The sequence below is a fragment of the Mercenaria mercenaria genome, chromosome 15 (genome assembly GCF_021730395.1).
Source record: "Mercenaria mercenaria strain notata chromosome 15, MADL_Memer_1, whole genome shotgun sequence".
Classification (NCBI taxonomy): Eukaryota; Metazoa; Mollusca; class Bivalvia; order Venerida; family Veneridae; genus Mercenaria; species Mercenaria mercenaria.
The window spans coordinates 57572254-57590639 of NC_069375.1; the positions used below are offsets into that span (position 1 = coordinate 57572254).

Genomic DNA, 18386 nt, shown 5'->3' on the forward strand with positions numbered 1-18386 from the left:
AAATCTCATCATGGGGTGCAGACTTGTCTGAATTAAATTGCTGATAATTTATATTATCTCTAGCTAATTTGCATTTCATGGAAAACATGGGAATCTGTGTTCATTAATTTTGTATACTTGTATTGACTTGGTTAATGAAAATCTGATGTGTAGGATACTCTCCCTTTCATTGTAAGTGATAAGGTCTGGGTGATATATTCCATGGCTTTCATTCAGAATTTCATATCCATATGTCAGGTCTGCTGTAGAAATGTTATGAGAGGAATATCTGCACACAAAGAGAGTCACAGCCACACAGAGCAAACAGTTTTCCTTGCTTGTACTGAATGAATTGGCAGTCTGTAACTGTATCCATTTGTTTAACAAATTTCACATAGACTTTTTAGTTGACAACTGAAAACCTTAAAAAAAAATAAACAAATTTTGGATGAAAATAAAGAGCAATTGTATCATCATTTACTTTTGTAATTTCAGTTGGTTTATCCTCAAATTTTGTTTAATATTTGTCAAGTTGCTGCCTTTTGGATCATACACACGTACTTGTATTTATTCTGTCAGATATTAATAACCAGTTTTCAGAGTGGAAACATATTAGTATAGGGTTGAATTGTAATTCTATACTTGATTACTTTTCTACTAAAATCTATGTATTTCTTGTCCGGATCAGAAAAATGAATATAAATGAGACAGCAAGAACCAGTAGAACTGCACACCATTGATTCTTATTAACTCCTACTTCTATGTGAGGTTCAACAATCACTTTTCCTAAACTGTCAGGCTTTAACCTCCTACTAGCAGGGTTATATCTGTACTTGCATATCTGTTCAAGACGAATCTCCAGGCGATCTAGCTTTTCCAAAATGTGTTTTCTTTGCTCTTCCACACTTTTCAATTTGCTCAATATCATGCATTTTCGGGAAGTGTTTTTGAGCCGGCCTATTTCAGTCTTCAGGTTTTTGATGTCTTTTTTTAGAAGATCTTTCGATTTTTCTTCCATAGTTAGTAGATTTTTATTTGAAGTATGAATTTTTCCTATCTCCTGTTCAGAGTTATTGAAAATACTTCCAACTTCCTCTTTTTGTTTCCTCAATGTGTTTTTTGCATCTGCATGATATTTTACATTATTTTGCTTGCTCTTGTTGATAATTACTTCAATACCTGCCATTTTCTTTTCCAGCAGATCAGTAGATTTTTCTATGTCACTGCATTCCTTCTCTGTCTCATATTCAGGAGCCAGTTTTGATAGATGATGTACTCTCATGCACCACTTGTGGAAGGTGGTTTTGCAAGTAGAACAGGCAGTATCTTTACAAGAAAGACAGTAGAATTTAGCCAGTTCTTGTGGATGTTGTTGACATTCCTCATAATAGACTGTTGGCATACTGTCTTTGTCCTGTTGTACATGATCTGGTAGAAATGTTTGATGATAATTCAAACATGTAACACAGAAATATTTGACACAGTCCACACAAAATGCCTCTGCTGGTTTGCTCCTATTTCCATGTTTATAACAACATTCACAAAACATTTCTTCAACTTCAGCTGACTCTCTAGATGTGTTAATTTACACCGTTGCTGTAAATTTTCAGTTGAAACTTGACTGTTTACGCCTTTGCATGGATCTTTATCTTCCTTTATCTGCGCCACACCATGAGAAAACAAACTTAGTGGCTTTGCAACCAGCATGGATCCAGACCAGCCTGCGCATCCATGCAGTCTGGTCAGGATCCATGCTGTTCGCTAACAGTTTCTCTAATTGCAATAGGCTTTGAAAGCGAACAGCATGGATCCTGACCAGACTGCGCGGATGCGCAGGCTGGTCTTGATTCATGCTGGTCGCAAACGCACTATGTTGTTTTTTTTCATGGCGCGGCTCATCTTAATCTTGTCTGCCTATATCTTATGGTATTAAAGCAGTGTCATATCATGATAACAGTACTGTGCAAATACTTGAAAAGTGTCAGCTGATATAAACTGACATATTATTTCCTGCTCATCAGTTCACCAGCTGATATAAATTGATGTATTATTTCCTGGTCATCAGTTAGGTGAACAATTTTTTTTACATTTCATGTACAGTTCATTATCAGACTGATAATCATATTCCTGTATGTAATATGAAAAAATGAACATGTTTATGTAAATGTTCTCAACTGAAAGCTCAGTTGGACTAAATCATGTCACACTACACTTCAGTCGGCGCTACCCTACCCACCACATTTATAGATTATAGATTGTACTATATATTTGTTAATGCAATAGTGTAACTATCTATCTGGAAATGCAGAAATGTAAAGAAATTAAAACGTCGTGCATTAAAATGATATAGTTTTTTGACACTTGTAATTGTAACGTCCCCCCGCCCAAACAACGTCTGTTGTTGTAAGGGGGTTATACCAGTTTCAGGTTGTCTGTCCATAGACACAGTCTTGTGCGCACCAACTCTCCTCATCCCCTTGACACAATTTACTGAAACTTCACGAAAGTGATCAGTAACAACAGTAGTTGTGCATGGTGTATGTTTAAGGTTCTGTCAGAAAATAAATTACAGAGTTAGGGAACTTCGTTTTTTGTTACTTTACTATATACATAGAGTCTGCAATTATGCAATCTAGTGCGCGCCTAATCTCCTGAACCATTGCACACAATTTAATGAACTAAATACAAGTAAGCAGAACCCCAGTGCTCGCGCTGCCAATCGACATTATCGCCAAATGGCGATTATTTTATTAAAGTGTTGATTAAAACGCAATTTTTGGCGATAGAAAATGGCGATTATTTTATAAAAATGCTACAAAAAAAATATTGCAAAAAATTGTCCTTAAACTGTTGGAACATACGTAGTTTTATCGACAAAAAAACGTGTGAAATCGGTAGCAGGAAGTGTATTTGCCCAGAGGCATAATTACCCCTTCTTAACGGTGACACATTTGTTTATCGCTACTTCACTAACTGATCCGCATGTATAGAAGTTTAAAGCAACTGCAATTATCATCACTTTATCCTTGATCATTTAATCGCCATTAATTACCAAAAAACAAATTTATTAAACATAATCCCTTCAGATGTGGAATTCCTATGTCCGACCCGAAATTTTTAGATGGCAGACATATAAATTAGTGCGTTTTTGCATTCCGTTTGTCCGCGGACAGTAGGGATTTACATTACATTAGCTTACACATTCTTTTTTGACCTTTAGAAAGTATCTTACCTTGACTGGCTCAGTAATTTCCTTAAATCCACTTAATTTTACTCCTATTTTTCAAAACCAAGACTTTAGAAACAAAATATTATCACTGACACTTTCTGTGACTTAAATAACGTAACTTAAATTTACCCAAATTTTTGACACCTGCCATCAGAAACTGAGTTTAACCTGTATGACAACTGTTTCTTTTAATGTGTGCCGACACCAGCAGATCAAAGAAGACACCAGCAGATCAAAGAAGACTGTATTCCATGTGATGTCATAGTGATGTCACTGCTATTGACATGTATTTAATTCAGAACCAGCATAAATACACACCTGTTATTTAAAGTGACTGTGACTTTGAGTGCATTATAGCACTGGGAGTTGATTTATTTTTTGCTGATATGGAATTAACTTTTTTAAATTGTATTTATATTCAAAGGGTTTTCTTGGTTTGGGCAATCATTGCAAGAGTGAAAAAAAAACACTTTAATTTGCAGTTTAATCACATTAGATCCACAAGGTTTACAAGGATAAGATAACAGAATCACTGACATTTTGAGTGAATTTGTTATTTACTCTAAATCAATAGACTTAAACAAAGACAGGAAATAATAAAAATAGTAACATTATATTAAGCATTTAGTTCCTTTTTCAACTTGCATGTCATGGTGTTAAAATATTTCCACATTTTCCCTAAAATCTTGTCACTTCTCCCTAACAAGAATTCACAATGGGTCATGTCACATACTAAAATGGTATTTTCAGTGACTTTTGAATACAAACAACTTAAGATATGCATAAATGTATGATTATTCAAAGCCTATGATAAACATGAAAAATGATAACTGAAGAATAAAGTGTGTTTAAAAGTTTCATGAAAACAAATAGTTATAAATACCCTGTTATATGTTTTTCATTGAAATGCGAAAGCGCATGCGAATTACGCGCGCCAAGTTTGTCTATTAATTTTTTCCCTGAAAAAAAAGTGGCTATTAATTTATAATGGCCAGGGCTAGCATTGGAACCCAGTACTTTGTAAAGATTTTATAGGTGAGGGATAGAAGCCTTTTTGGTCTCTTCTTGAGAACTTTCTCCATGCAGTTGATGTTAGTAACAGATACATAGACAAGTTGTTGTCCTCACTAGTTTTAACCCGTACCCTGCTAAATTTCTACAACAAACTTGACCATCATTCACTTTGGACTGTTAAAAGGGTACTTAACAAAAAGATACTGACTGAATGGCAAACAGTGTAGATCTTGATCAGACTGCACAGATACACAGGCTGATCAAGATCTACACAGGTCACAAAGCAGAATAAATGGTGTCCAGCATGATAAGGGTTAAGAATTTATTATATATAGAGATATGATTTTTTTTTCAGGTTGTGGGGTAACTTGTGTAAGGTGTTAAACAGTATTCAAGCATGGCAGATCAAAGATGGTGAACAAGACTTATCTAAATGTAAGCTTTACTTTCTTTGTTGAAGGGTCCTCAATGGCCAGTGGTTAAGGCTGCCGACTTCAAATCACTTCCCCTCATTTTTGTGGGTTTGAGCCTCACTCCAGGTTGTGAATTGTTCACGTGAGGATACCATCCAGCTGGCTTACGGAAGGTCTGTGGTTCTACCAAGGTGCCCGCTAGTAATGAAAAAATGCAGAGAGGGGCACTTGGGGTCTTCCTCCGACATCAAAATTGGAAAGTTACCATATATCCTATTATTGTGTTGATGCGACGTTAAACCTGACAAAATAGAATGAATTATTTGTTGAAAACACATAACTTAGGATTTTCCTGTATTTATACTGTTTTCAAGTACATATGAGTATGAAAATATGCATACATACATCTTCTAAAAGAAACATTTAAAGAAAAATTTCAAATTTTTGTCCAATTGACAAAAAAGCACTTTAAATAGAATAGTTTTTAAAAGTAAAATATTGATTTTGAAACATGTCCCATTTTACTATTTTTTTAAGGTGAATTGTAGAACAGAGAGCAGTTAGAAATTCTGTAATATTTAACAAGAATTTATTTTGAGTGATTCTGTTAAAATGTAGCATATATTTCTTCCAATTTTGTATTTCTTATCAGAATACTTCTTGGTTTAACAGCTAGAAGGCAATGGATAGTATTATTTTCTGTATTCTGTTAGATATCATCAGAGCCCACAGTCATCAAAGTTTTAAGTCTGAACTGTATAGGCATTAAAATGCTAAATTTCATTTTGCACTGTCATTGTTAAAGTAGCACAGCTAGTAATGAAACTTTGCATGAATATTCATTTTGTAGGTACAGACAGCTCTGCAGAATTTCACTAAAATACATTAGTTTTGCAATAAACAAAGTTAAGACAACTTGAATATTTGCCAGACATCAATCTAAGTCTAAATTTTATAGTTCTAACATTGACAAAATGGACCCTGGTTGATGAAACATGATGACCACGTTTTAATATATTGCTTGGAACTTAATTTGTTTTGGCCAAATTTGTTCCAAGACACTGTCTTGAATATAAATGTGATAAAATTCAATCTTTATTTGAGGTAAGAATTGATACATGTCATTCTAGTCCATATGCAGTTTACAGACTCTCCAGTCTAACAAAAATGTAATATGGACCTCAATTCTGTTAACTTTTTGACAGTTCATAGAGTTTATAAACTTTTACATTTTAGATGAAGATTTACCACTTCCAGAAGATGCGGAATTGCGATGTTTTCAGCCAATAGAAAAAGCTCAAAGGTAATATACATGTATTCTCTGTTTTTTGCTTTCCAAAAATAAACCAGTATTCATACCGGTATTTTGATATTATTTAGTTCCTTTATTAACTTAAAGAATGCTGAATACAACAAGCATTCAAAAACAGGTAGTGAGCTACAATATGGCTTGTCACTTGCATCAATAAAGATAAAAGTTTTGTAAACATTTACTTTGATGTCTGATGACAGGTTGCACCATAAGGTATTGTTTTAAGTATAAAAAATGTTGGAAAATTTGGTCATGTGGCTTTAAGTACCTTTCAAGATAGGTATTACTGTTACATACTTTTCTACGAAATAGTCACAAAAAACCTGTTGAAAGTGACAGTGATATCTGCCATGGACAGATGAATAATGTACATTAAAGCATCACAAAGCATAGTCATAATGGCCCGAGTAACCGGAACCTCAACGCCTTCTAATGTTGCTGTCATGTAGCAGTATTATTATGGGGGTTGAGCGGGTGCTGAATCATTTTCAGATAGATTCAAAGGTATTGATGGAATTGTAAATGAAAAAAAAAAAAATTGGTAAGTATAAGCTTTTGGAAAATACGAAAGATGAAAATATAAAGATAAATGAAGAGGAAAGATATAAAATAAAAAGGTCATTAAACGGCTGGTATGTGCCTTCTTTCAAAAAGTAAAAATGGCACAACCATGCCATATATTATTAACCTATGTCTGTGACCCTAAACTAACAGTGTACATTGATATAAGTCTATGTATACATAACATTTGGTTCGAATTTGTGACTGTTGCCCTGGAAAGTCATTCAATTCCTGTTCAGTTGTGGATGTAAGTGTGTTAAGCTAAAATCACACTGCCTGGATGGGCTTGCGGATGAGTACCTGATTCCCATCTCTGCATTGCTCTGGATATGTAAGAAAAAAAGATGGGTTTTGTGAATTATGTTATAAATCTAATGCGATCGTAAAAGAACCTAAATTAACCTTTTTAGAACCGGAATAAAACGTAATAGCTGGTATTTTTTACGACATTGATTGTCCTCCGGACTGTTACGATCTTTTTAGAACTGTTATGGATTTATAACAGATCCCATAAGGATAGATTATTGGTGGCAAAATTTTGAGCATGTTCAAAACTTTGCACCCTTGCCCACGGATGCCCCTTATTTCTGAACGGATACACTGGATGACTTACAGATGTGTTAGGAGTTCTACGGATGTGTTATGGATGCTATCCAGAACTCCTCCTCAAGCCCATCCAGGGCTGTGTGATTCTAGCTTTATGCAGAGTCTTAAAGTATAGACTTTTGATTATTTTCCTTCTGACGGAATGGACTGTTTTACATATCATGCATGGAAAAAGATTGTTCCTGGAAGTGTTTGATATGTATTGTAGCTGTACGTATGTTTGAAATATTTCTAATTTATGTAATAACAGTGGGTGCAGTTACAGTAAACTACCGGCAGAGGGCCTGGCATTGGATGTCGAGGTGCGTCTCCGATGTCATAGATTATTGGAACATGGACATTGGATAAAAGAAGAACAACCTAGGTAAATAAGGGTTATAATTATAAATGTTTTAGTATTTATAAAATGCATTGGCTGTTAAGTAAATTCAAAATCTATTAACTTTTTAAAAAAAAAAAAAAAATTTAATGCCTTGTAGCTTATCTTCTCTTCTGGGAAAATTATTAAATTTTTTGTTGGCATAATATTTCATGGTTTTGTCCATGATCTTGGGTCCATGATTTTTTGGATTCAACAGTTTAACCTTTACCCTGCTAGATGTCTAAAATGGACTGGTCCATCATTCAATTTGGGCAGTACAACTTACTGTTCAAAGGGATGTTCACTGAAAATTTACTAACTGAATAGTGCACAGTGCAGACCATGATCAGTCTGCACAGATGTGCAGGCTGATCTTTGTTTGCACTGGTCGCAAAGGCAGAATCACTTGCCGCCAGCAGGCTAAAAGTTCAGGATAAAGTTGATGGAGAATTTTTTTTATATTCCAATATATAAGATCAACACAATGATGAAATCCATAGAAATAAATCTCTCACCTAAAATATTAATTTCTCAGTATTTTGAAACAAATATGTACGAAATTTACTTGGCAAATGAAAATTGTAGAAGAATAGATCATGGTGACAGTCATGGATATTTATTTTCAGTGAAACCTATTCAGACTGATTCATCACACAATGTACCATATTTGTACCATACCTTTTATATTTTCAGTGTACAGTTGTCCGTCAAGCCGGGCACAACAGGCTGTATGCAGTTCAGTTCTCCTACCCCGCCCCCACAGAACAAGATTACCAAGACTGTTACCCTTTCAGTACCCAGCACCCACACAAATAATACAGCTTTGCTAACAACTACAGCTCCAAGCCCCGAGAGAAAATCTAACAGACAGAATGTTGCAATTCAGGTAGTCCAAAAACAGAAGTGAAATTGATTTAATAGTGTTTGTCTGATCTCTATGTTAAGGGTGTATTTTGAATTTATATAATTATCATCTTTATATTGTATTTAAGAATTACAGAAGCATGTTTAAATTCATTTAAACATGACAAAGTGGTAATATGCTATGAGGCTTTTTACCAGTTTGGCAAGTTAAATGAAATAAAGCACACTTCTTTTATTCACTATCTTGATACTAATATGTCTCACATGAAAAATAGTTGATCAAAATTTCTGGGTCTATTCATGTATGCAGGTTGACATTTGTGTGTACTCCATTTAGTGTATACCTTAATTCTGTAAATCTTCCTTTTCTGTATTATGTACAGAAAATATAATTTAGTGGTGATTAAGTGTAAATGCCATTGAAGCATGCAGCTTAACTCTCTTTATAATGAAGGAAAGTGCCTTACCGAATAATTACTGTGAAATCATTTAAATTCGCTGGCATGAAATTTCGCGCAAACGTGAAAAATGACTGTTTCACGCGGGCTTTAATTCGCGCATTCTCAATTTATAAATGAAAATATAAAATTCAAAAATAATATTAGCGTGGTCTTAAATTCGCGCATCGGTTCTAGCGCGAAATACGTGAAAATTCGTCATACGCGAATAAAAATGATTTCACAGTAACAATTAGGGAATTCCTCTCATAATTTATGAGGCCAGAATTTAGCTTGGTTAATAGAATATTTCAAATAACAAAATAGATAGGTCCAGATATTCTGTATTTCTTTATGTTTTTTTTTGTTTTTTTTTTTCATATTTCTGACAAATTTTATTTGCCAGGCCATAATGCAGAAGCAGGCGGAGAGTACGGGTAAAACTGTAAAAATAAAAGATGAGCCAGCTTCGCCCAAATACCTGCTGGGAGTACCGACATCAGAGCCATTGTTTTTCAAGACAGGCGGACAACGTCAACCAGGGCAGACGACAGGAAGTCAGAGCACACAGTCGTCACCATCACCATCTAAACCTGTTGGTGAGTGTTTCTGAGGATAATTTCAAATTATTTTCCAGTTATTAATCTGTTGCTTCCATGTACAAATGTTTAACATTACCAATGTTAGTTCACTTGTTCCTAATCTACAGAGCTCAGGGCCCCTCTTCGTTGCCATATGAAGAATCCAACCAGCCGGATTTTGTAAGACCACACAAGTCCATTAACCACCTTGTGACTGTGAAATTGTCCAATTTAACGGGCATAAAATTCGCAGTTTGTTATATTTTTGAGATATGAATGTTTGGATTCAATTTTGTGGGTTGATGCAACCATGAAATGAAAAAAAAATGTAGTCTTCTATGAATATTCATGATTTCACAGTTTTTCAGGAAGTTTGACACTACTTTTGTTCAACTTCTTTGGTGAAATGATTGTTTTGCAAGAAAATTTGATAGTGAAGTTTTCAGTTTCTTGCAGACGCTGCATTATTGTGAAGTTTTATTTACTGCCATTACATAACTGACCGCTGTTACAAAACTGACCACCACTGCATAAATGATTACCAGCTGACCACCTTTACAAAACTGACCACCAGCTGACTGGTCCATAACTGACCTCCATTACATAACTGAAAACTACCATGAAACCTGTATCATACAAAACAATCTGATCCTTAAAAAAATTGACTACAGTTGAAATATACACCCTGCAGTCCAGACAAGGCTGCTGAGAAAATCGGATCAGTTTTTAGTCTGAAATTTTAATGTAATAAATGTAGAGTTTTAAAGCATTTTTATTGCAGATTTTAATATAATGATGGGTTTTAAAGCATTTTTGTTGCAAATTTTAATATAATGAATTGGTTTTAAAGTTTTTTTTGTTGCAAAAAATGTACTGATGTTAAGATAACTCAATACCCTTTATAAATTCAGTGGTTTTGGTCTGTCCGTGTATTTGAGTTAGCAGTTCACTGTATGTTGTTAAGGACAAAAGTAAACGTAATAATTCAAGTGTGTGGAGGAGGAGTTTATAATATACAATGTACATGTATATAGATGTGCATATTTGTTAATTTACTGAATTGTAGTAAAAAAACTTTTAATTTTCACAGAAGTATTTTCTTTATTCCAACATATTCTGCGATGCCATTCTAATTAGCAAGATTCAGAATTGAATAAATTGAGTCATTTAGAGCTCCGTATGTGAAGAACACGTGCTTAGTTTAAATATAGATGACAATTTTAGTGCATATTTTCTGACCTGGCGAAGATATTTTTAGTATAGACTTTACCATTAAAAACAATAGGTAACTTGTGCATATCGGATTAATTCGTACGGAATGAAACCAAATCTAACGATGTAGCCGATTACCCTAAACTAAATGATAGAATGGTCCATTTATGACCTTTCTATAAATATCTCCGCCAGGTCAGAAAATATGCACTATACCACCCTTTATAATTGAAAACAAAAGCTATGAAATGGAATGCTGACTAGAGTTTATTTGTAATTTAAAGAAAATGCGTTGGTCAGAATTTTGGTGAAAAAAATGGTATAATAATTAATTTGTACTTTTAAAGAAAAACACAGGTCTGAAGTTTGGAGAGAAAAAGATACATGTATAAAAAACTATAGATTTATATAGATGCTATGCCATTTTTCAGTAGTTTTTTTTTTCAGTTATGTGACAGGGTCAGTTTCATATCCGGTGTTCCCTGATTACCTGCTACTGATCTTTTGACAGCAAGTTTACTGACTACATTCCCTTACTAATCAGTGACTGAGGACAAATGACATCCGATTCAATGTCTTCTGTCAAATTGGAAAATTGAACATTTTGCCTCTTTTTTGCTTCTGAAATTGCAACCCCTTGGATTTACAGCCTTCTGCTGTACCATATAAACTATTAAGATGGCAAAGTCAGTTTTTTACATTAATTTAGTGACTTCTCTACATTTTTAACCAGTAATATGACAGACATTTTCAAAATGTTCCAATATGTATGTGTTCATAAAGAGTAGAAAATCAGCCCCTACACCAAGTAGAGTGACGTAAAAAGGCTGAGGCATTTAGATTTGGAAAGAAGAAGCAGGAAAAATACTAAGTCAGAGGCTGTACTCAATCCCTTCAGGATTCTTAAGAAATGAAAAAAATATATCAAAAACATTAAATCTGGAGGTATACCAGTTTATAAGCCTTTAGAATAATGCAAGGTCGGCAGAAATTGAATTTACTCATATGACTATTAAGGTATGGAGTAAGTTGGTGTTAATGAATGTAAGGCTTCACCTCAGAGTCTATGAGTAACTAGCACAAAGTCACATGTTCTGTAATGTGAACAAAGAATTTTTGCCCCTTACATGGAGAATTGGTTGATTGTTTCGTTATCTGTTTGTGCTATACTCTGAGGTACTAATTGACTGATAATGACCCTTGTATTGTATTGATACCTCATCTGCTTTGCTCAGTAGAGGGAGTGAAGATCTACGGATCATAAGGGTGGTGAGTGCAACCCGGAAAGGGGCATATATGTTCTCTTTATTTGATGGAAGACATTGTGTCTAAAGTCATTCTGCCATCCATCTCTGACTTATTTGGAAAGGCTGTTACTTGGGGAGAATTTATAAGTACAAGAACACTAGTGAGGGTAACTGCCATCCCCTATATAACTGAAATACTTTTTTAAACAGCACTTCACCTAAACAGATGTATTTTTGTATCCTTCTGCAGCCAGTTAAATGTCCTGTCTGAAACAGATTTTAAGCAACTTTGCCAGAGATTTTTTGTAATATTGAAGTGATCACAAGATCTGTTATGGACAAAGTTTAATTAAACTTTAGTTGGTAATAATTTTTTGTAGATATATGTAAAGAAAAGAATTTTAAGGGAGCTATACTTGTGTTTTTTATGCCCCTGGCATCTACTGATGCGGGAGACATAATAGTGATTGTCCTGTCCGTTCGTCCGTCCGTCCATACAAGGTTAACCAAATAGGACCATTTCATCTAGCATCAATACCCCTTACTAGAATGACTTGATACTAATGCAGATGTAACCTGTGACCATTCCTCATCTTCAGACTTCACCTGACCTCAGTTTGACCTTGACCTTGAACTTGACCTCGTTTTGGACTTAGGTTGCTTTGTATCGACATGGATGCCACCGGGGGCATCAAGCATTTATTGAACGCAGCTCCTTGTTTAAATAAGAAACTTAAGATTTAGAGTTATTCATAGGGCATGTCCATGCCCAGCCATAGTTGACCTGTAATGATAATAGCAGTGACTTTTCCCAGTGGTTTGGGAATGGAGCCTGGGCCTTTACAGTTTGGAAAAATGTGTCGTAAACATCTAAATGAGAAATGTAAAAAAAGAAAGTGGTTATTTTTCATTAAAATGTTACATTTAAGAAAACACTGGTCATGAATGCATTAAATTAGAATATTGCCTTGTGTTTCATATGTTTAAGAGTCAGTAAGTACAGTTTTAACTTTGAAAGGAAAAAAAAATGAACTTTGGGAATTTTACCTTTGAAATTTGGAGAAAAAAAAACATACTATCTGCCACTGGGATTGGCCTAAAAGAAGAACACTGAATAGGTAATTTCTGTGTGATTGGGAATTCATACTGTTTCAACATTCTTCAGATGTAAGTGTTCCTCATATTAGCACATGGCTTTTGTTACTACTAGGGGAATGAGAATTATTGCATACAGTGAATGGAAATTTCCATTAACAGTATGGGGTCCACTAGTCCTTAGATTCATACAGAGCTGTGCATTTGCAAAAATACATTTTGAAATTTGCAATAAATGAATTTAAAACAATTGACCTGTGGTTACCAATACTCATTGAAAAAATGGGATCTGTTTTTTTTTACATGATAATAAACGTGCATATTTTGTTTTTAATTTATTAAATTAAGCACATCACTTACCACAATGCAGTCCATCAGAAATAGCCATTGATTTAGAAAGCAAACAAGAACATTATAATTGTCAAAACACATTCTTTTATACATGTAACTTCTGCATCAAATAAATATGAAATGAGGGAGTAAACAAATGTCTCTCACTTTTCACCCATACCATATTATGGTTTGACATATTATTAAACAGTTTGGAGTTATTCCTGAAAAATCTGAAGCAGTGTCATTGACTATGTGGGTTGGGAATGCAAGACCAAAATTTAAAGGGTTGTTGTTGAACCAGTGTTAGTTATAATAGACCATAAAATTAATATGCAATTTTTTTATGCATTATAACACATTCATGAACCGTGTTAAAGGCAAAGACAGTGGTATGTTACTCACATTCATCTGTTGTTAAAGTATTTCAACCGTCTGCAGGTTAAATCGTGATTGAATTTATTAGTTACAGCATAAACAATATAAACAAGCTAGTACCCTTTGAATTAATAGGAAGTCTTCATAATATATACCATTTAGAATTTTAAGATACAATTTGAAAAAAAAAATCAGGGGGTAAAATACCCTTAGAAAAGGAAAATATGGATAAAATGCCCTTTGACCTAAATTATGACCTGGAGTTCTTTTCATACATTTTCTCTCAGCATACCTTTACAGTACACCAGGCCTTTCAGTGCTTTGATTATGCCAAAATACAAAAATCACATGGTAGTCCATGTGACTTTAAAAGGGTAAGGAAAGCCTGAAAATAAGTTAATTTTATATGAAAGCCATCATTAAGCCTTTCATAACGCTGAAAGAATTTTTAAAATCGGACAACTATTGAAAAAGATAATTATGGCCGTTTGAAATTTAAGAAAATGGCTGATAATGGAGGCAGCCATTGTAGTGTGTTTATGACGTCATTTACACACTGCTGAATACTTTATTTAGCAAATAACCTTTTAAAATACTAATTTTCATATGTTTCTTGAGTATAAGGTGTAAAACATAATGCTTTCTTTCATTATAGCTGGAAAAGGTAGAGAAATTATTTTGCAGTAATAAGTAAATGCAGTTCAAATGTGTATATAAAAATTTAATAAATCTGCCATTTTGTTTTTTGTTGCCATGGAAACAAAATCACCACCAATTTGATCAAATATTTAAATGCTCATAACTTTCTCATTTTTACTCCGATTTTGAAAATTCTTTCATTTCTTTAAATAATTTAAGAAATCCCAGCTGACAAAATTAACATCAGAACAACGTTGCCTTTCCCTTTAAAAGTACTAAAACTATGAAACATTGTTACAACAGTAATTTGGATTTTTTTTCTACTTTGCTTTACAAATAAATGTACTTGTTAATTTTCTCAACTTGCTTTGCCATCAAATGCAGTCCAGAAAAAAAAATAACTGGAATTGAAAATTGCACTGAGATGGCCTCTGTACTTGAAATTAAGAAAATAAATGTTGCTTTTGTTTCTTTAAAATGCTGCTCTACTGTTTAAACTTGGCAAACAGTTATTATGAAAATTTGGAATTTTAAAGCTGAAGGCTAAATTTCAGAATCTAAATATTGAGTCTCAAGAAAGTTAATACATTCAACCCAAATTTTCTACTTATTTTTTACTGAACACTGAACCGCCATAGGAACAGCCTTGACCCAGTTTTTCAAACTGGGGTTGTAAGGGTAGATTCTGGTTTTTGAGAATTTCCAGATGCAGCGGTGACTGCTTGAGGTTTTACATTAAGACCTGTCACCACTGCTGGCAGGGTGTGGGAACTAGACAACCCCTTGTCATCCATATTGTAAATGCATTCAGGTCTATTCTTCAGGTTGTACCTGTCTAAGATTGAGCCAAATTCTGCATAGTACTTGTACGCACAGTCTATAACGGCTGCCTTTGCTCTCTGGCTTTCCAGGCCACATGGTTTTAGTACTTGAAGTTTTGGCCAATATGACTCAGTTCACATTTGCCATGATAACTTTTAGGTTGCATGGTATGACAGTTTCAACCCCAGTATTTTGACTAGAAATGAGAGGAATATGTATTATGAAATGTTGTTGTGATATAAAATTGTCTTCTCTGTATTCACTGGTCTCTTTAATCTGGTAACCACATCCACCCCCATCAAAAAGAAATAAATAAACAGTAAAAAAAGAACAACTTATCTAGCTTACTTTCTTGTTTTGATCTACTTCCATGGTAACAAGAACTCTTTAAGCTGATTAAAAAAGCAGTGCACGTTGTTTGTGTTGCAGGATTTCATTGGTTGAGTTATGGTTACATAAAGGAGGACCACCATGTTCTTCAGCAGGAACCATATACTTAGTCATACAGTCTTCCACGGCCTTAAGGTTAAAAATCAAATAATTTATTGTTAATGTAAGATATTGTATCATATTTTACAGGTCATACTGGTGGTGTGTTAGTCATAAAGAACCAGGACGAAAAAAAACAACAACAACAACAAAAGGTTATTGAAGGGCAATGATTCCTTGTAAACCGTTGTGTATGATTTTAATGAATTTAAATAATCTATCGGAAAAAATGTCTGGCCCATTAAAGTAATGCTTATGTGGTCATTCAGATTTTATTTTATACTTGTTTATTTTTCTTTCTTGTTTTGAAAATTTCACATAGCGACATTAAAATGGTTATAAAATTGCAATTTTATGACTGAAAATTCACGGTGAATAGTATAGAAAAAATTCAAGATTTTCGGTGATTTATTTTAATTGCTTTTACGTATTTAAATTTAACTATATACGTGTTGTCATGAAGATTTCTTTAGAATAATGTATACATAACTTGTAAAAATATCAATGCATTGCCTAGTCTGTAAAGAAATCAAGTGGGGCTCTGAATATGAATAACAGGCAGAGTTATTAAAAATATATATTCGCACTCACCTTGTCAAATACCTAACTTGAATTATTTTCTCTAAGAGTTTTTTCAAATACTATCTAACTATTTCTTACCTTGATATAAGTTTGAAATGTTATATTACAAATAAAGCAAGGTTTGAATATGAAACTTTTAACTGCTTGGTCAATATTTTGTTAGGTATGTCAATATTTCAATAACGCCAGCGAATGTAATATAACATATAGCCCGCTTTAGAAAAGTTACATCACCCTAGGTAAATCCCATTTTCCATATCACCTGAGCAAGCTTTGTTATACAGATGAATTTTGCAAACGAGCTATGAAAGGTAGGACTTGGTAAAATCATCTTTTCACTGACCAAAGCATTTAAAACTATCAAAATTGCCAATGGTATAACTTTTAATGATATTGATTGAAATGAACCTAATAACGGTATTTATTATGCTGGTCAAACCGGGCGATCTCCTTAATATTCGATGCAGCAAAATATTAACTACCTTTTTGTAACAACATTTTTTTTCCAAATCGGGTCACACCTTTAACCCTGTAACTAAATAGCCTGTAGAACAAGTAATGTATGATAAAAATGCAACAATATTTTGTAAAATCAAAGTAGTCAGATGGAAGAAAAACGTTGCAAACACGATTTCTTTTAGCCTTAAATGACAATATATATCAGGAAGATTACATTTGTTGACCTTATTTCGATTATGAACATTCGTAAATCTTGGTCTCATGGAATAAGACGAAATGGTAATAATAAACGTAAACCACATATAACTTTGTCTTTTGCAGACTTAAATTAAATACGTTCACATTCTGGTAACAACGCTATGCTATCTCTTCTCACAAACTACTTGATGAGGAAGCCGAGATTGTTTTTCATACTGACACATTATATTGCTGCTTAATTATCCTATTCAAAGTTATACTCATCATGTATTCCGGTCCCATTTTTAAGCAGAATTTGGTCAAAACAGGCCTTTTCTTTAGATTTCTTCTTCTCCTATTGATCGATATACCTAGAATATTTCATGATATACGTGTTAACGAATCTGCCCCATAAAATATTAACCACATATTAAAAATGGTATCTTTAATTATAATTATATTGTTTCGGGCCTGGATATACCATCAAATACGTCTACGGAGTGTCACTGTCAAAACCCTCCGGAAATTTTTATATTATTGAATATAAAAGAATTTGTACTTACTTTTTAAAGGCCCTTCAGATACCGACTTTGATGCCTGTCGTGGTGAGTCTATTGAAGCATTTTATGTCAAACTGAGCTGTCTGAAAAATGCAGATGCTAATAGTATTACAGCTTTGAAGTATGCTATTTTAAATATTATTGATACTCGTATTAAAGTTTAGAATTCTTCAAACTAGATTTACTTTTCGACATTTAAAACAGGGTATCCAGGAATACTGTACAAAATTCGTTTTGGTTCCAGCAGAAAAAGTAGCTAGTACAATTAATCGGGGCGCCTTCAGTTAAATTTAAATATTTCTAAGATGAATAAGTTAATACCTGGTCATACCCTGCGACCCCATCCAATGAGCATTGATACTGTTAAGTACTGGATTCCCAAAAAAATACATAGCTTTACAAGCTCGTTCCATTCCAGTTCTATTTTCCAGTACTCTTATTAATATTTCCAAACTTTAAATATAGTGTCTCATTGCTGTCAAAGAACATATGAGAAAGTACTGTGATAAAGTGTATGAAAATTCTGGGATAAAGTCTATTCTGGTAAGTTAAGAATATCAAAACTACAAAACTGCATCGTTTTGTATATATATTTTTTCCACTACCACATTGTCTTTTTAAAGACAAAGTAATTGCTCGAAAAAAAAATTAAAACAACATTTGCTCTAGAGATATGTTTATTTTTGGCATGTGATTATCACAGAGCTTTTTACAAGTCGTATTGTTAAGCGTTAAATAATTTTGATTTGTGACGTTTTTATAAGACCATTTCTGATAATTATCTTTATAAGACAACAGTTTTGTTTCTGATATTGGTTTTCCCATTGAAACAAACTGTGCGCGGCTTGTCGCAGACTTGTTTTCATGTCGCAGTAAAAAATATTTTATGTTCAGTTTATTGTCATACACATAGGCAGTTGTCAGCAATAGCTGTAACAGCACGCTATCTGGACTGTATATCTAACATTTATTATCCGTCTTTTGGTCAAGCGGTTGCTTATATATATATATATATATATATATATATATATATATATAT

General features: G+C 33.6%; 1 protein-coding gene across 1 annotated transcript in view; it reads left to right on the forward strand.

Moving 5' to 3' along the window:
• The window catches only part of LOC128548791 (nonsense-mediated mRNA decay factor SMG7-like), a 63661-nt gene that overhangs the window by 43514 nt on the left and 1761 nt on the right, over positions 1-18386 (forward strand). Inside the window, exons 13-19 of the mRNA XM_053524265.1 lie at positions 4578-4657; positions 5872-5938; positions 7365-7478; positions 8169-8361; positions 9183-9375; positions 15660-15724; positions 17813-17890. Of these exons, the coding sequence (XP_053380240.1) occupies positions 4578-4657; positions 5872-5938; positions 7365-7478; positions 8169-8361; positions 9183-9375; positions 15660-15724; positions 17813-17890 (790 nt within the window). The remainder of the gene's footprint in view (positions 1-4577; positions 4658-5871; positions 5939-7364; positions 7479-8168; positions 8362-9182; positions 9376-15659; positions 15725-17812; positions 17891-18386) is intronic.